Source organism: Narcine bancroftii, chromosome 2, assembly GCF_036971445.1.
Source record: "Narcine bancroftii isolate sNarBan1 chromosome 2, sNarBan1.hap1, whole genome shotgun sequence".
NCBI lineage: Eukaryota > Metazoa > Chordata > Chondrichthyes > Torpediniformes > Narcinidae > Narcine > Narcine bancroftii.
The window spans coordinates 153,024,351-153,049,662 of NC_091470.1; the positions used below are offsets into that span (position 1 = coordinate 153,024,351).

The 25,312-nt window shown below is 40.9% G+C and overlaps 1 protein-coding gene across 2 annotated transcripts; it reads left to right on the plus strand.

The window, feature by feature from the left end:
• Positions 1–4,983: 4,983 nt before the first annotated feature.
• On the plus strand, positions 4,984–17,073 carry rpl22 (ribosomal protein L22). 2 transcript variants are annotated; one of them, XM_069918613.1, is made up of 4 exons: positions 4,984–5,093; positions 6,445–6,546; positions 13,210–13,331; positions 16,869–17,073. In XM_069918613.1, exons 1-4 carry the CDS (start codon positions 5,082–5,084, stop codon positions 17,011–17,013), a joined length of 381 nt encoding a protein of 126 aa, XP_069774714.1. In that variant the 5' UTR covers positions 4,984–5,081; the 3' UTR covers positions 17,014–17,073. The 2 variants fall into 2 exon arrangements, with proteins under 2 accessions (XP_069774714.1, XP_069774713.1); XM_069918612.1 differs by lacking the exon at positions 4,984–5,093 and adding an exon at positions 6,057–6,192.
• Positions 17,074–25,312: the final 8,239 nt, after the last annotated feature.

Sequence of the window (25,312 nt, forward strand, 5' to 3'; positions counted from 1 at the left end):
CTGGCCTCAGGCTGGTATGAGAGAAATCTCTGATCTCTTTTAGAAAGCAGCTGCCTATTGACGTCAGGGCCCCATGAACGTGTGTCCTTCGCTGGGAGGCTCCTAGTTTCAGCAGGCTTGGGATTGGGCTGAGGGGTGGCCTTCTAATTTACTCCCGGTGTATTTTGCACACACAATTCTGCTGGAGAGGTGACAGTAACTCATCAGCTCTTATTGTTTTAAGTGAAGGAATTGCTTCACTTTATTCTTCTCAGTTAAATATTATTCCCAACTTCAGTTAAGTTTCTGCCTGCCAGTCTGCCAATCAGAGTTACAAGTGACATTCTATAATACAACTGTGGTAAATTAGATTGGACAACAATGAATTCACCTGATTGCATTGTTTATTATTGTTGATAGTAGCCACAGGGGTCGGTGGCCTCCTGGTGTCAGGAGGCTGTGCATGTTCGATTTCTTCCAGTCCACATGCGCTATTCACTGGGGTTGTTGGCATATGCGCGAGGTTTCGTGTGGTTGGATATTAGTTAGCCACGTTGACTGTAATGGTGGGATAGACAGTGGATGAGTAGGGCTCCGATAATTTTCTGTTGACAGTTATATTAGGATAGGTGATATCATGGACGTTAGCATATTATCGTTAACAAGTTCATAGATGTTATGAGTCCTTTTGTGTTAATTAATAAACCATTTTAGACTCATCTGGACTTTGTCATGAATTTCTTGAACACGTCACAGAAAAGAGCCACTTAGCCTCCGAGCTGTTTTTTCCAGATAATAGTCGCTACAAACAATATTTTTTGAATTGTTTACTTCCTGAAAAAAATTGTGATTATGATGGACAACTTCAAGCTGAACACAAAGATAATTTCAGATTTGTTGAATCACGTAGGAAGTTGGAGAAACATTAAATTAACTTTTATTGAAGTTAGCATGTTTAATCACATAATGTACCTCTGAGCCAAGCTCTCAGGTTGACTGCTCTTGTTATACAACAAATTTGAGGAGCCCAGAGTTGTCTTAGTCAATGTCCAGTGGTGTTCTCCCGAGTGATATATCACATATCACAGGGCAGTGAAATCGTAGTGGGAATAAAGCACATAAGCACACAATGTATAAAAGACCATGGGGAAAAAACGCACACAATTTATAAGATCTTACGTGCACAATGTATAAAAGATAGTGGGAAAATTCACTGCAATAGGCTTCAGACTGTTCAAACTTGGGAACTTGAGCACTAATGCAAGTTCTGTGATCATACTGGGTAAAGAAAAACAACCAAGCATTTACATTGTATTAGGTATTATAGTAATCTTGAGATGATTTAAAGCACAGGCACACAGTGGCTGCCCGTGAAATATAACTTTCTTCTTTGGCTTGGCTTCGCGGATGAAGATTTATGGAGGGGTATGTCCACATCTGCTGCAGGCTCGTTGGTGACTGCAAGTCTGATGCAGGACAGGCAGGCACGGTTGCAGCGGTTGCAAGGGAAAATTGGTGGGTTGGGGTTGGGTGTTGGGTTTTTCCTCCTTTGTCTTTTGTCAGTGAGGTGGGCTCTGCGGTCTTCTTCAAAGGAGGTTGCTGCCTGCTGAACTGTGAGGCGCCAAGATGCACGGTTGGAGGCGAGATCAGCCCACTGGCGGTGGTCAATGTGGCAGGCACCAAGAGATTTCTTTAAGCAGTCCTTGTACCTCTTCTTTGGTGCACCTCTGTCTCGGTGGCCAGTGGAGAGCTCGCCATAGAACACGATCTTGGGAAGGCGATGGACTTCCATTCTGAAGACGTGACCCACCCAGCGCAGTTGGGTCTTCAGCAGCATGGATTCGATGCTTGCGGACTCTGCCAGCTCGAGTACTTCGATGTTGGTGATGAAGTCATTCCAATGAATGTTGAGGATGGAGCGGAGACAGCGCTGATGGAAGTGTTCTAGGAGCCGTAGGTGATGCCGGTAGAGGACCCATGATTCGGAGCTGAACAGGAGCATGGGTATGACAACGGATCTGTATACGCTGATCTTTGTGTGTTTTTTCAGGTGGTTGTTTTTCCAGACTCTTTTGTGTAGTCTTCCTAAGGCACTATTTGCCTTAGCGAGTCTGTTGTCTATCTCTTTGTCGATCCTTGCATCAGATGAAATGGTGCAGCTGAGGTAGGTAAATTGGTTGACCGTTTTGAGTTCAGTGTGCCCGATGGAGATGTGGGGGGGGGGCTGGTGGTACATCGAAGAGTGAATACAAGCAGAGCTGCCAGTGCTCTCACTTACCCGCTTTGTTTGGTGTCCCTTGTGACTGGACTCCCACTACCTACAAGCAATGGAGGTAATAATAAGAAATATAACTGCACTGATATTAAAACTACCAGACTGGTGCACGCACGCAGGCATTGATGTCACTAATGGTACCTGGTAGAGCCGGTTGCCTGTTCACATTGCAGTCTGCCGGGTACCAAGTCAAATCCAAGTTAACTCAGCTGGGCGATTGACACAACCCCCCAACAAGAGTCAGAGCCCGGTTGACTTTTACCCGCCCTGCCCGGTTGGGACCTTTCACACTGCCAGATTACCCACAACAGACCCTCTAAATTGCCCAGTTCAACCCACTTTATTTGGCCGTGTGAAAAGGGGCTAATAAAGTTTAATTTGAAACATTCCAGTTTTTCTGCCTCTGAGGAGAACACCAAAACATGATTACTTTCCTAACACACTGCAGTTTTGTTTGTTGTTCATTTCAATTGCTTCCTATCTTTCCTTTTCCTAGTGATGATACTGCGACACAGTGCTAGATAGCAGCGCTGTCAGAGCCACTGTAATGGCAGTGCTGGCAAACCTGTGGGGAGCAAGGGAGCAGAGATGCATTGCTCCCACAGGGTCCAGCTGCCTAATTAACTGCCATCAACTCGCACAGGCTTTGAATGTCCGGTTGAGGGACCCACAGGAGTTTTTATTTGAAATCTTGCGACCACGGGGCTTTGCCCAAGATGGCAGCACCTATTAATTGGCAGCAACCACGAGGGGCTGCAGACTTTGGGAAAGCAAAGAATTGGAGCAGGGCACCGGAGGATGGCAAGACCACCCACTGTCTGAGAGGGAGAAGCGGAGGGGATGACCCATGGGGACGATGACCACGGTGGTGGACCAGTGAGGGGATTCTGTAGCTGAGGGACCAGTGCATGAGGTGGGCTGCTGGAGACTGAAGATGAGGAACCTACGGAAGCTGTGGGCTGCTGGAGACTGCTGTTGGGAGACTTGTGCTGGGCTGCAAACTGCTGGAGACTGATTCGAACTGGCTGGAGGGGTACCAGGTATCAGAAGTGAGATGCAAGGAGGTGCCGAGGGCTCTAAAGGAATCCTGACTGTGTCGGAGGTTTGGATCTGGAGCTCGGGTCACCAATGGTTTGGACTGGACTCCGTGTGGCTGCCGGGGGCTGCAGAAGTTCTGGAAGTGAATCTATGGACACTCAGTGACTCTGGGGGACTCTTGCTTCTCTCTCTGACTGTAAGAGGTGCTTACATTCGGTGGCGAATCTGTCTGCTTTACAGCTGGCAAAAAGAAATGTCTCCAATTTATGAGTAGTCTTGGTGGGATAATATACGAGGCTACGGACATGAGTATGGGAGTGGGACACAGAATTGAAATGGTTGGCCACAGGAAGATCCTTGCCACTAATGCGACAGAGTGAAGGTACTCAGCAAAGTGATCTCCTAGTGTGCTCCCAATCTCTCCGATGGAGAGAAGGCTACAAAGGAAATACCATATGCAGTAGATCAGCCCTGCAGATACACAACTGAAGTGTTGCTTGTGAATATTTGCTGCACTCCAACTATTGCATGTATAACATGAGCCCTGCTGCAGATGCCAAACATCCATATGAGGGCTTGATGCAAAATTTGCATTAGCAAAGGCCTTCTGGACATTGTACCTTTTTCTATTTCCATTTCTAAATCACTTGATCTGAATGCCACCGATCTGGTCTTCATCAATTGGTGCATCTCTTGGTTTATCCATAACTTCTGGATTGTTTTAGTACGGTAAAAGAATATCCAAAGTTAACTTTTACAAAGAACTAGTATAGTTATTTCAGGTAGGTTAAGGGGTTGGGGACTAGGAATGTCTTGCAGACATTTTTGGAGAATGGTTTCCTATGCTGTATTACATGATTATATAGGTAGGTGTGTGTGTGAGAGAGAGAGAGAGAGAGAGAGAGAGAGACCACCCACGTGGCGGACAAGTGACGGGCACTGCAGCTGAGGAACACATTGGAGATTTGAGGTGAACCCATGCAGGCTGTGGGCTGTTCAAGTTTGGCTGAAGGATAGCAGGTATTAGAACCGAGGGCACTGAATGCTTCCTGATGGTATCAGAGGTTCGAATCTGGAACTCGGGTTAACAATTTCAAAAGTAGCAAATGCAAACACACTGTGTAAATATGGTAACCTATGACCATGTCCTCTTTTTTGGAACGGCCATACTACTTGGACTGGACTCAGTGGCTGCGGAGGCGACGGATGTGCTAGAGGCAAATCCACAGACTCTCAGTGAATCTTGGGGGGACGGGACACAACTCATTTGCTTTTCTTTCTCTGACTGTAAGAGGCGTTTCAGACAATTTCTGCTGATGGCAAACCTTACAGCAGACTAAAGGCAATTTAGTATGACATTAAACTTTTTATTACATGATAATAAAGGAATCTTGAATCTTTCTTTAAGTGCTGCCTCTATAATGGATGAAGGAAACATTTAGGCCCACATGGATGGCTGTTTTTGTAAGCAGAATGGGGACTACCTATTATTAATAACAGTAATCCATGTGGGGTTCAACGTTTCCTTGATCCATGATTAGCGCTTTCAGGCTTCAATGCGCATGCTTGCATTTGGTCAACTCGTTCCTGCGCCCTGCTCTGCGATTAGTGCTTTCCGTCACAGCGATACGCATGCGCCTTAATGCTGTCTTGCGATTGCTCCTTCTCGCGCAAGCGCCTTACCTCTGCAGCCAGGGCATCCAGCGGGAGCCGGGCTCGGTGGGTTGGTACGCATGCGTGCGCTCCCTCCTCTTTCCTTCTCTCTCTTACGCCGCCATCTTCTCTGAACATGGCTCCTGCGGTGAGTCCGCTGTTGCGTCGAAGGTTGCGACTGTGGATGTGGCGGGGAAACCGCGTGGTTTTGGCCGCTCTTCCGAAACTGTGGGCTCTTGTGTTCCTTTTGTCGTGGTCTCTGGACCGACTTGTTCTCCGGATCGTGGGGAGGCCGGTGGGAGTAGGCCTGAGCACTAGGCCACGGCATCGGGAGGGGGTTCTAACGTGAAGACCAGACCCGGGCGTTGCATTTGTTGGTCTGGTGTTTAACCCTGACCTTATTTCTGGTAGAGTTGGTTAATTTCAATTTTTGGGTGGAGCTGTTGGGCTGGTGCTCATTCCTGAGCGTCGCACGTGTTTGGCAAGGTTTTCATTACGTTTAAAAGAGTTAACAAAAATGAAATATTTTTAAAACCTATGGAGGCCAGTATTCCCTTTGTCGTTTAGATTTCACACTATATGTCAGAGAAACACAAGAACTTACGTCCATCTTGAGAAACTAGAGGGTCTCTGGATCAGGCACAGTAAAGACAGAATGCTGGAGAAACTCAGCCGGTCAAACAAAGATACAGAACCAACATTTTGGGCTTCAGGCCTTCAGCAAGCCAGGCAAAACGTAGGCAGGTGCCCGAACAAAATGGTGGGGGAAGGGGCAGGCAGAGGAACACAGTGGCAAAGGGAGAGAAATAGACAACATTTTGGGTTGGGATCCATATCTTTTAAATGTTGTAGTTCTGTTTTGTTGTGGAACATCAATTTAAGAACAGAGTTTTGAACTCCAGGGCAACTGGAAAATGTTCTTAAATTGAATTTCATTCATTGTAACCATGAAACCACTGGATTATTGAACACATTTGCTTCGTTTGCATCCTTCAAGGAATAAAATCCATAATGATTGTCCTGTGCCTATGTTTGTTTCCAGAAACAACAATGTTCAAAATCAATTTATGCTGGAAACCGGAATGGTTAACACTTTAAGAACTTGGAAAGAAAGAAAACAAGTTTTCACTAGCAGAGAAAGTCAGGGAGGAATAGGTGGAACAAAGGGAATATTTCTGAAGAGATTAACATGTCAAATTGTTATGGTCATTTCAAGAAAATTTGGAATCAACTATAATATTGGCATGGTTAGTAATGGTCATATCCTGTGAATTTACTGCTGTAAATTGTATCCATCTGGATTATAGAATGCTGATTTGACTTGCCTGCTGTTGGGTTCAATGCAGAATCTTCTCAATTCAATCTTGTCATCAAGAACCTGGATGGAAGATCACAATTAGCTCTATAAAAGCATTATTCTCCCAATCAAAAGTAGGACCTAATTCAAAACATTCCAAACTTTGATCTGAATTTAATTTTCTGTTTGACTTGTTTTGCAGAAGAAGCTTCCAACGAGAGGCAAAAAGAAGAAGCAGGTGCTGAAGTTCACATTGGATTGTACACATCCAGTGGAAGATGGAATCATGGATGCTTCCAATTTTGTAAGTTTACATAGACTTTTTTAAGTCGGATGGAAATTTAATGCAGTGTGGACCACAGATAAGGCTTTGTTTTAATGCTACATGACACACCAATACTGTGCTGATGGTATGTTGTGGAAGATGTCATTTGGAGGTGGCCTTGAGATGCCAATTGTGGCTTAGTTACTTGTTTCCTGTGAATCAAAAGTTCTGAGTTCAAGACTTTAACATGCATTTTTATTCAGCTAATTGTTCTGTAACTTTAGTTGTTCATTATAGTAGCACAAGTTCGAAACATACTAGGGGATGTAGGTAAACTGGGTGTAAATTCAGCTGCATGGACTCATGGGCCAAAATGGCTGTTACCCTGCCAAATGACTTTTTAAAAAACTTTTTCACTGAGCTATATGTTAAAAATAAGTTCAGCTAGTTGGACTAGATTGACAAATACAGAATGATTTCTTGACAAATTGTACTTTTTGGTCTGCCAATCACTTTTAAGTTTGCAGTACTTTGTTTAATTTTGTGCATGAAAATGAAAACCACTTCCTACTTTTGTTAATGGGTTATTTAAGGGTAATCAAAATTTGAAATTGAAACATGTAATATTAAATAGATTTTCTTTGCAGCCCAAATGGTTGCAGAGTATCCACATTGTGCATTAATTTTCAGAATTCTGCCCGTGTAAATGTATACCTTGAATTGACAAATTGAATTTTATTTCTCATGTTTGTAGACATGAGGCCATTTAACTCAAATTGAGTTGAGATGGGTGCTCATTTCCATCAACCTCATTTTTCCCACTTCCCTGTGCTTCCTCTCAAGTGCCCAAGTTTAAGTACACATTCCATTAATTTGTAGATCTTTTATCTTGGTACTAAAAGTTGATTTTAAATTTAGTAATTCAAATGAAGCAATGTCATGAAGAATAAGTTTTGCAGTTATTTCAGGGATATAGACAGTTTCATCTTTTTAATAGGCATAGTTTATAAAATTTAAATTAAAACTATTTTCCTGAGCAAATATAAGTGAATGTAATTCTTGAAATTACAAGAGGTTATCTCCATGGTTACCAACATCTCTTGTAATGGTGAGATTATGATCCAATTTTAGACGTACAGCATGGTAACAGGCCACTTCAGCCCACAAGTCCATGTTGCCCTATTTTTCACCCAATTAACCTACGCCCCCTGTACATTTCGAACAGTGGGGGGGAAACCCATGCAGAGCGAACAAACTCCTTATAGACAACGCAGGATTTGAACCCTGGTTCTAATTGCTGGCACTGTAAAGGCGTTGCACTAACTGCTATGCCATCTGTGCTGCCCATTTTGTGGGGAACATTTGGGGGAACTTCACACAGAGAGTGGTGGGGGTGTGGAACAAGTTGCGTGGTGAATGTGGGCTCATTTTTAACATTTAAGAATTTGCACAGGTTCATGGATGGGAGGGGTATGGAGGACTATGGACTAGGTGTAGGTCAGTGGGACTAGACAGAAAAATAGTTTGACACAGACTAGAAGAGTCTGTTTCTGTGCTGTCATGTTCTATGGATCTAGGTTTATTTCCATGATAATACCCATGGTGCTTGGACTACTATCCCAAGTCAAACTGAATTGGCCACAGTGGAAGTTAGATGCAGTTTAATAATCTGGATTTAATATTTATAAAAATGCGAAATGAATATGATTTACAAACTATTGGATGATCATGAAAACCATCAATATCCCCCAGAGAGAAGAAATGCCAGTCTCACCCGGTGAACCAATATGTAACTTTGAACCTGCTGCAATGGCATTAAACATCTCAGTAGACTTCAAATTACTGGGGGAGTTTAGCAGGTTGAGCAGTTGGATAGGATGCTTGATTTTATTGGCATGTGGGATTCACTAAAGCATTGAATGCAATGCAGTCAATTAAATGCTTGGTGCAGAACAACATTATTGATGAGAATTTATGTAAGATAAGAAAGTGGATAGGGCCTTGTACAATCCTGTGTCATGTTGCATGGTAATTATACTGAATGGGAAAATGGTTGATTTTTATTTGATTATTTGAGTTGTCACTGCAAGATCAGAAGCTTGTATCCAAATCTTAAACTGATTGAATGTGAGCAAGCTAGAAGGTCTAGTTGTATTATTTGTTCCGATCTGATGTAACTTTGGTTTTGAGAACCTTCCCTTGCAGCCATGAGTTTAAATTGAAACAAAACCAGGCGTTCTGTGCGTGCACTGTCAAATAAGGAAGTCCCGGTCTTAATAACATACAAAATGCAGATAAGGAGCCCATCAGTGGATCCCATTCTTTGAGATTGAACTGCAATTTGGATTCTGTCAGTGGCAAGATTCATAACCTCTGATTCCAATGCAGATTGTGGAGTGGCAAATTAAGAGGGCAATTTTGATTCATTTTAGTGTTTTGAATTATTTGTATTTCTCGATGCTTTTTATTTATTTCTAGTTTAATTTTGTTTTTTTGTGGCAAGTTTAAATGCCTTTTAATATCAGAGTCTTAAAAGTTATTAGATGATTACAGCTCATGATGGGGATTATAAGCAGTGAAAACTTACAGGGTAGTTTGTATCAGTGTTTCCTGCCATAGTCCTGTGAAGTTTAGGATCATGCTCTAATGGAAACAACGTTTTTGGGGAAACTCATCAAGTACTCCACATTCTGTTGGGTAATTGAGGAGGGACCAGAGAGAGGTGGCTTCTGGACTACTGACTGAGCCTTTTTAGAATGTCTAGTTGTCTACCTATTGTGCCTTCATACCATGTCTATTGAGGTTTGTCTGACTGCTGGTATTCTTCATTTGCATCAGGAAGCTGTAGTATCGATCATATCATTGAAGCATTTATCCAGCAAATGTGTCCAGGAGAAATAAATTGACTATTATGGAATTGAATGCTTTTTGGATTTAGTTTTTAACCAAAATGTTGTTTTTCTGACACTAAAACACAGATCTTTTTTCAAATATTTTCATGCCAAATTTATAGAAGATAGATTCTAAAGATTGGTGTTAGCTGTGATGAAGGATATGAGTGATATTTTTTAAAGTACAGCGTCAGTAAGCTGGCTGAAACAAAATCATTGGAGTTGACCAAACACAATAAGGTTTTGAACAGCGGAAATTATCACTTAAATCTGTGTATTTATCCTTTATATAGGCAACTTTGCTGATTTAAAAAAAAATTAAAATAGAAGATAGGCATTTGTTCCTGCAGATTCCTCATTGGGAACAGGCAAGGGCACCTAATATAGGCTGATATTCTCTGCAGATGTCTTTACCTGAAGCACATTAAGAGCCTACAGTGAACCACATCCAGATGCAGTGTAGTGTCTTATGACATTCTTCAAGATGGGAAAGTGGAATTAATTTTTGAAGGTAAACTATAATTTTTGTGATCAGCTGAGATGATTGAAGATACTATTTGGCCTACTACACCTGTATTTTTTCCACCACTTTTAATAAAGTTTCAATAAAGTGTCTTGGATTAATTCAGCTTTCTGCACTTGCAATCTGAATTTGAGTGGAATAACTTGTTTCAAATTTAAGTGAAATGCTCCATTAATAATTGTTGTTGCAAAATGTCTTCATTGTTGAGGTATTTCACAGAAGTAAACAAATCCATGACTTTGGATTTTTGTAGACCATCCATTCTCAACTTTTTTTGGCTATGACCCCTTAGGACTCTGGTCAAAGTTTACGTTTCCCGTTCCCTTCAAAATAGTCATTTTGGTTTCTTCTGTACTTCTCTCCTACCTAAAAAACAAAAAAAAAAATTTATGCTACGTGAGGTAAAAGGAAACGAGATTTTTATTTAAATGTGCTGTGGCTCCCAGGAGGGGTTGTAGGACCCCCAGTGAGAATGGCTGCTGTACTCAATGCCTTCCTGTGATTGTCTGCCCTCTATCGAGGGGGAGAGTTGCACTGTCCATTCATATAAACACAGGAACATGTTTAATATAACTTTCCCAAGTACAGTTATAACTCTGATTATCTGAAATGGTCAGGGTTTTTTGGATAACTGGTCATTTTTTTAAAAACTGCCCAGTAGCAACAGCAAATCACTTATAACAGTGTTTAAACAACAAGGGGAGGCTTTTAAAGCACGAAATAATGTTTAATTCACACCTAAAAATAAAATCACTAACCACCAAACACTTGAAATTCTACACACAATCACGGTGCTATCTGCAGACTTCTTTATCATCGCAAAACCCTCAAGTGCTTCGTCGAAATTAAAATGGCGACTCAGATTCGCACATAATCGTACTGGGTGGGCACCAAAAAAAATCAGATGAGGATTTTTCATTGTTTCCAGACAGCGCAGGATTCGAATACAAGTCCAGTCCCAATTGCTGGCGCTGTCAAGGTGTTGCCAACCACGCCACCAATATGTTAATATAGAAAATGTTTAATTATTGTGTGCTGAAGTTGCATATTATTTTTGAGTGTATGGGCATTGCACCTTTCCCATTGTTCATGTTGTGACAGTGCTTGCTGGATAAATCAACCACCTTGAGGCAGGAGTCACCTTTGGATTTTTAGTTCATACTGACTGGCTTCACAGTAATGTCATGGGGGTTCTGTCAAGAATGGGAACTCTGGCAGTTAATCTACAACCTTTATATAGATTGGTAATACACCAGAAAAGACTATTCCCCGTTTGCTGAATTTTGGTATTAGTAAATAGAGTATAACTCGTATTTGAAATCTTTTTGGGAGGCTTCCCCAAAAATTTTGGATAAATGAGGATTTCGGAAACAATCAAAAATCCTCATTCTTTTGAAAATAATTTGCCTTCCAAAACTATCGGATGAATGAGGGTGCTGAACCAATAAAAAATAGTATGTATAGAAAGAGCCTGGGTGCTAAAAAGCTATTTGAAAGGAATAAGGGGCAGGGACAATTCCTTTGCTGAACCAAGCCATGAAAGACCTCAACAATGAAGACGCTGTTTACATCCGGTACCGCACGGATGGCAGTCTCTTCAATCTGAGGCGCCTGCAAGCTCACACCAAGACACAAGAAAAACTTGTCCGTGAACTACTCTTTGCAGACGATGCCACTTTAGTTGCCCATTCAGAGCCAGCTCTTCAGCGCTTGACGTCCTGTTTTGCGGAAACTGCCAAAATGTTTGGCCTGGAAGTCAGCCTGAAGAAAAAGGAGGTCCTCCATCAGCCAGCTCCCCACCATGACTACCAGCCCCCCCACATCTCCATCGGGCACACAAAACGGTCAACCAGTTTACCTATCTCGGCTGCACCAGCAGGATCGACAACGAGATAGACAACAGACTCGCCAAGGCAAATAGCGCCTTTGGAAGACTACACAAAAGAGTCTGGAAAAACAACCAACTGAAAAACCTCACAAAGATTAGCGTATACAGAGCCGTTGTCATACCCACACTCCTGTTCGGCTCCGAATCATGGGTCCTCTACCGGCATCACCTACGGCTCCTAGAACGCTTCCACCACCGTTGTCTCCGCTCCATCCTCAACATTCATTGGAGCGCTTTCATCCCTAACGTCGAAATTCTCAAGATGGCAGAGGTCGACAGCATCGAGTCCACGCTGCTGAAGATCCAGCTGCGCTGGGTGGGTCACGTCTCCAGAATGGAGGACCATCGCCTTCCCAAGATCGTGTTATATGGCGAGCTCTCCACTGGCCACCGTGACAGAGGTGCACCAAAGAAAAGGTACAAGGACTGCCTAAAGAAATCTCTTGGTGCCTGCCACATTGACCACCGCCAGTGGGCTGATATCGCCTCAAACCGTGCATCTTGATGCCTCACAGTTCGGCAGGCAGCAACCTCCTTTGAAGAAGACCGCAGAGCCCACCTCACTGACAAAAGGCAAAGGAGGAAAAACCCAACACCCAACCCCAACCAACCAATTTTCCCCTGCAATCGTGTCTGCCTGTCCCGCATCGGACTTGTCAGCCACAAACGAGCCTGCAGCTGACGTGGACATTTACCCCCTCCATAAATCTTCGTCCGCGAAGCCAAGCCAAAGAAGAGATGTCCTGTATGCAAGCTGTGGAGGGTTGGTGGGGGGGGTAATGACTTTAACTCAGCGGTTGATTTTGTACATGGCTCTAATTAAATGGGAATATAGAAACTGTTTGTGCTTAAGTTTTAAAATCATATATAAAATATTCAAAAAAATTCTCATTTATCCAAAAATCATTGTCTCCAAAAATTATCAGATAAACAAGGATTTTGGAAATGAAAAATCCTTATTTGATATTTTTTCAGTGCCAAACTCACTTCACAACATGGAAAAAAAATTAAATCCAGCATGCTGATGTGCATATCTGAGTCGCCATTTTGATTTTGACGAACCACTCAAGAGTTTTGCGATGGCAAAGAGGTCTGTAGATGTGTGTAGAATTTCAAGTGGTTGGTGATTTATCTTGCAGTATTTTGTTTAGGTTGCTTTTAGGTGTGAATTAAACATTACCACATGCCTAAAAAGCCTTCCCTTGTTGTTTGTTGTTCAAACACTGTTACAAGTGATTTACTGTTGCTACTGGCCTGTTTTTTAAAAAATGACCACTTATCCAAAAAAAAATAGGTGCAGTCTCGATCATTTTGGATAATCAGACTTGATCTGTACATAATATTCTCTGGGGTGCCTGTATGGGAGAAAATTATAACTTGCCATTTTTTTCCTTTTACAGGAACAGTTCCTGCAGGAACGCATTAAAGTGAATGGTAAAGCTGGAAACTTGGGCAGTGTGGTAACCATTGAGAGAAACAAGAGTAAGATCACTGTTACCTCTGAGATCCCATTCTCAAAGAGGTGAGTCTGAAGGCGAGGGAAACAACTGTGTTATCTTAAAGGAAGATAGTCCTTTTCAACGGTCATCTCTTAATTAGCTCAATGTTTCAAATAAATTTTAGGTCAGATAACAACTGCAGGTTAAAACTGGTGGGATGTGGCGTTTCACAAGAATAATGTTGGGAAGTTGTACGAGGTTGGGGTGGTGAGAACGGGGGGGATAAATGATACATGAATGTTAAAGATTGTATTGTTTGAGTATGAAATTCAAAATAAAATGTTTAAAAAAGAGAATAATGGTGGGATAGAATAATTCAGAATTGGAAACAAAATTGTTATTTGCAAAGAATACATGGAATTTTTAGAATGAGAATATAGTAGTAAATTATTTTTCTCTGGATCTCAGGTGAAGAAAAAAACAGGATGTGGTAGTATTGTCTTATTGGACATATTTGGAATCATGGAAGCTTGTTTAGTTTTTGAACAAACTAGGTTTAGGAAGAATTGTATAAAAGTGAATCATTAAATGTAATTTAGGAGAAACTAACCTGGAGAGCTGATGGGTAATTAAATCCAAATAGGTTTGGTAATGAGAGGCAGAGGGTAGTGGCGGAAGGATGCTTCTCTGAATAGAAATCAATGACTAGTGGTGTGCCTTGGGATTGATGTTAGGATCATCCAGGTAGTTAGTATATTATCAGTGTGTCCCAGCACCTCCTAACAGCTGGGAGATGAGTTGTAAAATTATGGATGACATGAAAATTCATGTTCTGGATAGAAAGGTTGGATACAGCTGCAGAAAAAGTTGCAGCTCAGAAGGAAAGTTGGGCAGTGCATTAGCAGAAGGAATTTAATTCCAAGTGTGAGGTAATGCATTTTGGGAAGTTGAAAACAGGTTGCATAAATAGAGTAAACGATAGGACACTAGGATTGAATAGCTCTGAAGAGACAACTCAGGTTGATAGGATAGTAAAAAAAATCTAGTATACTCGATTGGGGTATTGAATACAAGTTCGGACATTATGTTGCAACTTAAAGCATTGATTAGATTGCACCTAGAATAATGTACTTTGTTGATTGCCACAGTTTAGGAAAGATGTGATTGTACTGAAGAGAATGCAGCATGAGGAGGCATGTGTGGAGCTAACATTGACCAGGACTTCTAGTTTAGTAACCTATCCCAGCTACAAATGCCATGTAATATTAGCTGGATAATTTTTCTGATGAGAATTTTTTAAAAAATGTATAGCTGGCCATCCTTAGGAGAATACAGTAGAATCCCTATTATCCAGCACCTCTGGGGAATCATGGATGTCAGATATGTGAATTTTCCGGATGACTGAGACTCACTTTTCCAATGCTAATACACTTGCATTAAGAATGCACTGTTTAAAAGACTAAAGATACTGTAAAAATGTAAAGTAATTTAAAAAAAGTATTGTCCTTAATTACGCAAAGATCACTTTAATAGGTTAATTCTCATAACTCTCAATTTAAATTCGAACCTCGATTGCTGAGGCTGTGACGGAGTTCCATGAGCCACTACATTAACCGTACTGCCATCATAATTAACCCCCCTCGACACACCTACCTTTAAGTTCAAACTCCATTAGCGAGTGCTGTAACAGTGTTGCAGTACCTTCTACACTAACTGTGCCACCGTCATAATTAAACCCCACCCCTCCCCCAAGTTAATATAAAGCCTTACTAATATACTTAATAATAAAATAATAAAGACTTATCAGGCAAAGATAGGGAGATACTTTGGGAGAGTCGCCCCAGGACTGAGCGGCACCGGCCTGCTCTTCATCCTGGGCTCTGCCATTCTAACACAGCTTTATTGAAACTTTATTCATACAGTTGACGCGGGCTGGGAACAACCGGAACGCTCCACTGGCTGAGTGCTTACTCCCAAGGGGTTGTGTGTTGCTTTGGAGAATGTTCACTATTGCAAATTTAAACTTTTATTAAATATGTTATTTATTCTCAACAAAATTTATTTATTTACTCGCTTTTTTACTGGTTGTGAACTTCCAGTTGATTGAGTGCCAGACAATGGGGAGTTTACTGTAGTTTTCAAATCTTAGAAACCCATCTGTCAATATCCTGCCATCTACACCTTTTATTCTACAATACAGACGACATAGCTATTCTGCATTGTATGCACATTTCTTAACCATGGTTCCTACAGTTAATGTATATTCTGATAAGCAGCAAAACTAGCTCAAGGCCCTTTTACACTGCCCTTCAAAGACAATAATTAATCACCTTTTTACTGTGAACATGACGAACACAAGATGGGGGGGGGGGGTCATTTTGTATCCCGCCAAGGTAGATAGTATCAGAGACTATGCATTTCATATCAGCTCCAATGTAAAAGGCTTACCTGCCTTCCTGGGATGCTGTACCTCCTGGCTCCTTTTGACCTGGGATGCTGGGTTGTTCTGTAAAAGGTTGCACTGAACCTGCTTGGTTCAGTGTGAGCACTCAATTTGACCTGACTTTAAATATGGGTCATTGACATGCCATTTTAGTGGGATGTCTGTAAAAGGGGTAACAGACATGGGGAAAGCCACTATAACACCTTTTGACCATTAGTCTTCATATTTTGATTGAGCTACTTTTAGAACTAAATTACATCATGTCCTGCCCTTGCTGAGTTGAATTATTTTAATTTAATATTAAAACGTTTGCAGACTCCTTTTTAAATAATTTTAAACACTCTCCAAATGTTATTGTTTTACAACTAAGTAACTAGAAATGGGCATGTTTTTTCTCCTTACACCATGTTGGCTGTTTTCCAGTTTGCATACTTTCAGCCAGACAAGATTAGAAAAATCAGATGTTGAGCTCGTTAATAGATGGGATAAATTTCACCCAGCTTAGAATGAATTTACTTTTCAGTATTTCCTCATATTTCACAGTTCTTCATCTATGACATTGGTGTTGTCACCCTTTCCTGTGAAAGGAGACCCACATCCAGTTTTTCCATCTTTATCCAGATATTCTTATCTTTAGGTAATACTCGTACATCTGTGCTTTTGCTCTTTATAAAGAATGTCATCTTGGAATTTTCCTTAACCTTTCTATTTTCCATGAAATCTTTGCCATCAGAATTTCCTTTATCCTTTCAGTTTTGTATGGTTTCTTGCACTTTAGGCCTCTCAGCATATGATGGAATCTTCTTTGGCTTTATCCTTCTCCATTGGCAACTAAAATGATTGTGGTGTTTCTAGATTTAGGAGACACTCCTATTTCATGAATGCCTCTTCCTTGATTTTGTATTCCACGTAATAATTTGTTACTTCATTAAATGATGCCCTAGGTTAATTTTAAAAAAAAAAGTTATTTATCATATAACTATATTGAATGTCACTGAATTGTGATCACTTTCCCCTTGCTGTCTTAATTATCATTCTCTGGACTTGAGTGTGTACATGCACGTGTGAGTGCTTGGATTTTTAGACTGAGTGAAATGTTTGGTGGGATGTTGAATAGGGGAGATTGAAGAAACTGTTTATTAAACTTTTAAATTATTAAACTGTTCTATTTCTGTAGGTACCTGAAATACCTCACCAAGAAGTATCTCAAAAAGAATAACTTGCGAGACTGGCTTCGCGTAGTTGCAAATAGTAAAGAGAGCTATGAGCTCCGTTACTTCCAGATTAACCAGGATGAGGAGGAAGAGGAAGATGAAGATTAAGCCAACCCTGGTCTGGACTTTTGTACAAATTATATTCAATAAAATTGGTTAAAAGGAAAATTGTTCCAGTTTGGGTTGTTTTTACTCAGAAGACCTACAATGCATGGGCGGCGCGCTTAGTGTAGTGGTTAACGCAATGCTCTGTCATCACCAGCAACCCGGGTTCAAATCCAACTCTGTAAGAAGCTTGTACATTCTCCATGTCTGCCTCAGTTTCCTCCAGGTGCTCAGGATTCCTTCCACCCTCCAAAAATGTGCAGGATTTTTAAGTTAATTGGTGTATTTGGACACCACGGGCTCGTGAGTTGGTAGGGCCTGTTACTATGCTGTATCTCTCAATTTTAAAAATGTTCTCAGTTTAGTATTAATGTATATGTACACAAAATTATAGTTCATTTTCTTTCCCTGTTGGATTTGTTTGTTCTGAGATTTGGAATTTTCATGATATGTTTTAAGACTGGGAATCTTGTTCTGTAATTCTTTTGATTTGAATGCCTTTAATCTTCACTCATGTTCACTCTGTCGTCTTTTATAGCTTTTGCATTACACCCTTAAAATTTGTTTCTGGAATTTTGTGCATCCTTAAGTTTTGTTTACACATTGTTATTGCCTTCCTCTGACCAAGCTCGCGACTTCAGAATACCCATCTTACTTCTCCTTTAAGATGCTGATTAAAACCAAGTTCATTGGCCAAGATTTCGATTGCCACACCTGGTGTGATTTGGACTCTTCGTGTAGTTATACTTCTTCTTTGGCTTGGCTTCGCGGACGAAGATTTATGGAGAGGGTAAATGTCCATGTCAGCTGCAGGCTCGTTTGTGGCTGACAAGTCCGATGCGGGACAAGCAGACACGGTTGCATGGGAACATTTGTTGGTTGGGGTTGGGTGTTGGGTTTTTCCTCCTTTGCCTTTTTGTCAGTGAGGTGGGCTCTGCGGTCTTCTTCAAAGGAGGTTCCTGCCTGCCGAACTGTAAGGCGCCAAGATGCACGGTTTGAGGCGATATCAGCCCACTGGCGGTGGTCAATGTGGCAGGCACCAAGAGATTTCTTTAGGCAGTCCTTGTACCTCTTTGGTGCACCTCTGACACGATGGCCAGTGGAGAGCTCGCCATATAACACGATCTTGGGAAGGCGATGGTCTTCCATTCTGGAGACGTGACCCACCCAGCGCAGTTGGATCTTCAACAGCGTGGATTCGATGCTGTCGGCCTCTGCCAGCTCGAGTACTTCGATGTTAGGGATGAAGTCGCTCCAATGAATGTTGATGGAGCGGAGACAACGGTGGTGGAAGCGTTCTAGGAGCCGTAGGTGATGCCGGTAGAGGACCCATGATTCGGATCCGAACAGGAGTGTGGGTATGACAACGGCTCTGTATACACTTTGTGAGGTTTTTCAGTTGGTTGTTTTTCCAGACTCTTTTGTGTAGTCTTCCAAAGGCGCTATTTGCCTTGGCGAGTCTGTTGTCTATCTCATTGTCGATCCTTGCATCTGATGAAATGGTGCAGCCGAGATAGGTAAACTGGTAAAGACCTCAACAATGAAGAGTTATACTTCAGTGAAATGCCTTGTGACCTTTTTAGGTATAACTTAAATGCAAATTATTATTGTATTAATAACCTTTCCCATCCACATGGAGTAGCTGGGTAACCATTTCAAGGAATCTTGGATATCTCAGCTCGCTTTCTTACCACAGACTAATTATGGAACCCGCAGCTGTAACCAATTGCTGACACTAAATATGAATTTACAGATTTTGTTTAGGGCCATCATTGTTAATGTGTTCAGGATAATTTATTAATTATTTTGGCAGCTTCTGGATTAAATATTCAAAGTTACATATTAAGATTGCACCTGAGATGTTTTCCTTCACAAATTGTGATGCCTTTTGGAATACTTTCATTTTGAACACTTGCTAAGATCTTCTTGGAATCTGGGGGACCTGGGTTTCGGTCAGGACCATTCCATTTCTCTGTTTCTCTATTATAATTGCTCAAATAATGAGACATTCTAGACAGGTGCTTCCTGACATTTTGTCTTCCTGAACCTTGGTATGTCTCCCATAATTGACAAGAGTCCTGACTTTATCTTTGCTTTCACTCATTCCTAGACAGAATGAGGAGAGAATACTCCTGAACTTACCACCTCATTGCAATTGCAATCACCCTTTGCAATTACTGATAACTTCACAATTCTGCCACCAGACTTCTCCCCTTTTAGCATTTTGAAGATACCATTCCCTCTGACTCTGAGCAGATAGAGAATTGCTGGAGGAACTCAACAGGTTAGACAGAATCCATGGGCAGTTAATATTTTGCATCTGATCCCTTTGTCAAGATTCCCAGGTCCACTCTTCTGTTCCTACCAACCACTCACCTTTCACCACCTTCCCATGTAACTGCAGTAGATGAAGTACCTGTCCTTTTAACTCTTCCCACCATTGAGGGACCCATATAGTCCTTCCTGGTAATGCACTTCCAATCTCCTACACTGCATTTGATGTTTGCAGTATGGACTACAATGGATACATCACAATTTAAGGAACTGATTATTTCTGCTGCATTATTCAGCTTTGATAGTGGCTTTGTTTTTTCTCTCCTTTAGCACAGCTTGAGCTGACCATCTGAAGCCTTCCAACGAACATTTACATTACTTTCTTTAATTTGTCTTTTTTTCATAGCTTTCAATTTGTCTAACTGCTGTCATTGACCAAGTGATCATAGCCTTGTCCTATTACCTTTGTTCCTTCCATCTTTTCCTACCTACTCCCACTCCTGACAAATGTTCTTCATTGTGAAATTTTAACCCTTTTACTGGCCAACCTCCGTATAATCATTACATTAAATGATTGAAATGTTCTTCCCAGCACATGGCAAAAATGCATTTAAGGGAAAGTACTTGTCTGTAGACACTGTTTTTGCTGATGAGGGCACAGGTGGAGCACCACCTATGGTCACAGGAAGGTGCCAAGAGGGCGATTGGTTGGAAGGGAGGAGTGGATGAGAGGGTCGTGGAGGGAGGAGAAGAAGATGTGTCAGGTGGTAGCATCATGTAGTAGGCAACGGAATTGTCTGATTTGGTTCTAATTGCCCAGTAGCCTTCTCCAACCTTCCTGCACTTTTCATGCCTTTCAAGCATCTCTTTCATTAATGCAAGTTCATTTCTTTTATTAGCACTTTGTAATAAACAATTTTGAAGGTTACTTAAATTCATTTTAATCTAATTTTCAGAAACATTAAGAATTTGTGAATGAATGATTCTCAACATCGGATCACTCAACACAATTGAATCCTGGCATTTTTCAAATCTTGAGCACAGAATTCTGAATTTTATCACATGGCTTTGCTATTTTTGAAAGAATAGAATATACATTTAAAAAGGAACTGCTTGTAGTATTGGTTAAGGAACAAATGAATTGAAATAATATTTTTGTAGTACAGGCATAATGGGCTAAAGAGCCAGACCCAATGAAAAGAATTCACAAAATGTTTGTGGAACTTTGGAGCTCTTGCCCCAAGGGGTACAGTCTTCCATTTAATTAAGATCCTTGCAAAATATTTTGGATGCTCAAAAATTAATGGAAGCTGGTATAGGGTAGAATGAAATAGTACATCAGCCAGGACAATGCTGAATTGTCCACTCATTTGAGTTTCTACATTCCCAATTTCTGGCTCTGCTTCCTTAGTATTTGGAATTCTAGAATATTGAAGACTCTGGAGGAGGCCATGGCCCATTGCCTTTGCTGGTTGAAAAAGAACTAACCTGCCAGCATTAGGTCCTGCAGGTTATGGCTCTTCAAATATGCAACCAAGTACATGGTTACGTCACTACTGTTAAAAGCAGTGAGTTTCCCTCTCATCTTCCCTCAAACCCTTCTCCCAAATATTTTAGACTTACAGCATGGTAACAGGCCATTTTGGCCCATGAGTGCATACTGGGGGTGTAGGTTAATTGGGTGGCACTGGTCAAATAAGCCCTGTTACTGTGTTCGATGTCTAAAAATTCAAAGGTCGGCCACCCCTGCTTTAGATCATTGCCTTGCTCATTTTTGATCCCTCTAAAATTCTCTCGCAAATCCAGGCTTAAACTTCCCTTGCTGATCGACAAGCTTTTGGTTTGTTGGAAGATTGTCTCCATCAGTCATTTACTCTGGTGTCAGGTCTTATCGTTAAAGTCAAAAAGTTGTTCTTGTGGACTTTTATATTTGAGGATTCATATTTTTTCCTCATCTGGTGTCCATTTATTCTCTTTCTAGCTCAAGAAATCTTGGTTTTCAGTGCTTGGATTAGTTTTTTTTACCCTCTAATCTCCATTTTTACTAAGTTTTTGAGGTTATCAGATGAATATCATTGCTAATCCGAAAACCACTTTAGACAATGAGCAGGCACCAAAATAGATGTGCTCTGCTGTGTTGGCTAAGATTTAAATTAAATTTAGACATTCAGTATGGTAACAGGCCTTTTGGGCCAATTACACTCAATTGACCTACAACCCTGGTACATTTCAAATGGTTACTTGACAAGAGGGGACAACAAAATAATAGGCAATGTTCCCTGAATCAGATAATGTTCAGCTTTTGCTTGTTGAGAAATAAACCTTGCTAAAAGGGTGTACATATGTACAAAAGATGGTCATCTGCAGTAATCCCAGTGCCGACTTGACTGGCGGCTCCACATTCATCTACGCAGAAAGATTCGCACTTGGAGATGCATGTAAAAATAATAAAATGTTGATCTTTTAGGTATAGAAACTAAGGTAGAAATGTTGCATATGTTCTTTTCCTGATCCTTGTTATCAACTTTGGAAAAATTCCTGGGACAGCAGAAAAGGTTTTTTCTGTTGAATGTAGAGTTTGATATTTATGGTTGCTTTCTGACTGCAATGTTTGCTCTTGTAGGATTTTGTCGACTGCACAAAATGAATCATGTAAAAGGGGACCATATGGTATATGCAGAGAGTCACAGTTAGAACATCAACTTAGAACTGTTAAAATACATTTGCTAGCCAACTAAACCAATTTCACAAAGAGCAAGTGATTCCAACTAATGCTATATAAATAGATGAAAGTTTCCCAATTCTCATAGATATTCTTTGAGAGACTTTCATCACCCCTCCCAGTTAATTTATCCTCCACTGCAAAATGTGAATAACAGTTACAAATTTAGAGTGAAGGAGATCACTTAGCTGATCATATTTAAGTGTGGAATCCTATTTCCAACTTTCATTGTACTTTATCTAAATTGCTTTCATTTTGCTGGACTACAATTTGTGGGGAAGAATCTGATCTGTGGGTTATGCTCTGCCTTTTCCTGACTACAATACAAAATGTATAAATGGGGATAAGGAATTAGGTGAGGAGTTTGAGGAATAGTTAAGTAGAAGCTGTGCGAGGATGGAGGTGTCTAATTATTACAATGTTACTAAATGTCGAGTGCATCTGTAATATAAATAAAGGTTATAATATGAACATTTAGAAATAATTTAAGCTATGTATCTTTATTTGAAATGTCTTGCAGACTGAGTTGTAGAAATCTAGGCTTTATAAGCGAGTAAGGGGGGGGTACACAGACGTCTGTAGACACTCACAGTAAATGCTGGAGGAACTCAGCAGGTCTCGCAGCATCCATAGGCGGAAAAGGTATACTGATATTTTGGGCCTGAACCCTTCTTCAAGGCTTAAGCAAAAAGCAGGCAGGCACCTCAATAAAGACAGAAGAGTGGAAGAATGGGGGGGGGGGGGGGCAGGAAGGAGTCCAGAGCAACAAACAAAAAGGTGTTAATTGGATATGAGAGGAAAGATGAGAATTGATTTTGGCTCTGTGAAAGGAAACAGATGGAAAAGGGAAGAGAGAGAGAACTAGAGAAAAGGAGTTGGGGCCAAAGATGCAAGTGAGGGTGGTGAGGTTTTAACAGAAATCTGAAGTTAATGCCATCTGGTTTTGAGGGTGCCCAGACAGAAGATGAGGTGTTCCTCCAATTTGCGAGTGTTCTCAGTCTGGCAGTGCACCCTCCCCTTCCTGTTCTTCCACCTTTTTCTCTGTTTTCATTAAGCCTGCCTGCTTTTTGCTGATACCTTGAAGGGCTCAGGCCAGAAACATAGATAATGTATATTTTCCTTTTATGGATGCTGCAAGACCAGCTGAGTTCCTCTAGCATTTACTGTTGTTTTTACTTATAAACATGGGCGTGGAGTACAGGAGCAAAAATAGCTACCATCAGTCACAACTGGAATACAGTATTATGTTATAGCTTGGATTGATCTTGAAATGGATAGCATTGGAAAGGAACCTGATATTTGAAATGATGAAGGGAACAGACCGATGCTGGAAAAAAGACAAGACATAAAACTAAGAATATTGACATAAGAATCGAAAGTGACCTGATGATTTTTTAAATGCATAATTGGTAATAATCTGAAATATACCGGCTGAGGATATTAGAAGTAGCATTGTTTGAAAGGAAATTAAATGGGTTTATGGGAAGAGGATGTATACTCTGACAATAAATTTGATTTCTATATGTGACATCACATACAACCCTGAGATTCCTTTTTCCTGTGGGTGTGGCAGAATTACCACAAATTGGTAGTGTAAAATATAAACTACACAGTAAAGAACTGTAAACCGATAACAAATCTAAACAAACTGCAATACAGAGAGAACAAAAGAAAATCAATAAAGTGCACAAGTAAGAATCCTTAAATTAGTCTGAATTTGTCACTGAGGAGTCTGATGGAGGGGTGGCAGCTGTTCCTGAACCTGCTGGTGCGAATCTTGTGGCACCTAGACCTCTTTCCTGATGGTAACAGCGAGAACAGAGCATGTGCTGGGTGGTGTGGGTTTTTGATGATTTGCTGCTGCCCTCCGACGGCAGCGTTCCCTGTAGATTTACTCAATAGTATTGAGGGTTTTGCCTGTGATGTCCTGGGCTGCGACCACTACCTTTTGGAGGGCTTTACACTCAGGGGTATTGATGGTCCCATACCAGATGGTGATGCAGCCAGTCAGCACACTTTCCACTGTACCTCTGTAGAAATTTGCCAGGGTTTTCGATGTCATACCCAACCTCTACAAACTCTTGAAGTAGAGGTGCTGACATGCTTTCTTCACAATGCCATTGGTGTGTGGGGTCCAGAAAAGATCCTCTGAAATGGTGACTCCCAATAACTTACATTTGCTCACTCTCCCCATCTCTGATTCTCCCAATGATCATTGAATTGTGTACCTTTGGCTTTACTTTCCTGAAGTCAACAATCAGCTCCTTAGTTTTGGTGACAGTAAGTGCAAGGTCTGTTGTTGGTGCACCATTCAGCCAAGTTTTCAATCTCCATCCTGCATGCTGACTCATCCCCGTCCTTTATATGACCTGTGGTATCGTCGGCAAATTTGTAGATGGTGTTATAGTTGTACTGAGCTACACAGTGGAAATGGGACCAGTTTGGTTGCTCTTGCAAGAAGCCAGAGCCTTCTGTGCAACAACATTACTGTGGGGCTGTAGCTCGCTTTAGTCGGAGGTATCAGCAAAAGATTATCACTTTCTAAAACATTAAAAGTATTTTAAACAGATAGAAAAGTGGAATGAACATCAATAAACTATCAGATGTGTTAACCATGCATCATTTAAGTTATTTTCAGAAAACTGACCCATGTAGCCTGCAGGTGTTGGCTTCATTTTTTTTTTGCCATGGTTTTTCTTCCAGGGATATGAACACATGATGTTACCCTCACATTGATCGGAGGTAAATCTTGGGTTGCATGTGAAAATAAATGCCTATAATAAGAGTGTGGTGATCAAACACAGTGAAATAATGTGGTGTTTAAACCTCAAGGGCTGCATCATATTTTCCCATGGAATATTGTCAAAGATTCCATCAGTCCAAGATTCTTGCATTCCTTAAGCTTACTGCCAGGGAACAGGTGTTATTGCCCATTCCAATCCTTATTGAGGTTTGACTGGTTTCAGGTGAAATAATTTGCCAGAGATTACACATGGAGACCATGCTCTAAAATGCATCAATGTGAATTTAAAGACAAATGATCTTATAGGAAGATGCAGGTAAAGTTGCATTGTCTAGAGCTAGTTTCTATTATATGATCATAAATGACAAATAATAATTGCGTTTAAAACATGTTTCCTTTTAAAAAAAATTTAAATTGGTGTTTCCTCTGAAATGCAAATCATCATTTTATTTATTTTTGGGAATTGGAGGAGGATTTGCTGCAGATTGAAACATAATTCAGGAAAGTTCAGTCACTTTAAGGACAAACTCTTCACAAAGTGTGATCTCTTCCAGGTATTGGCT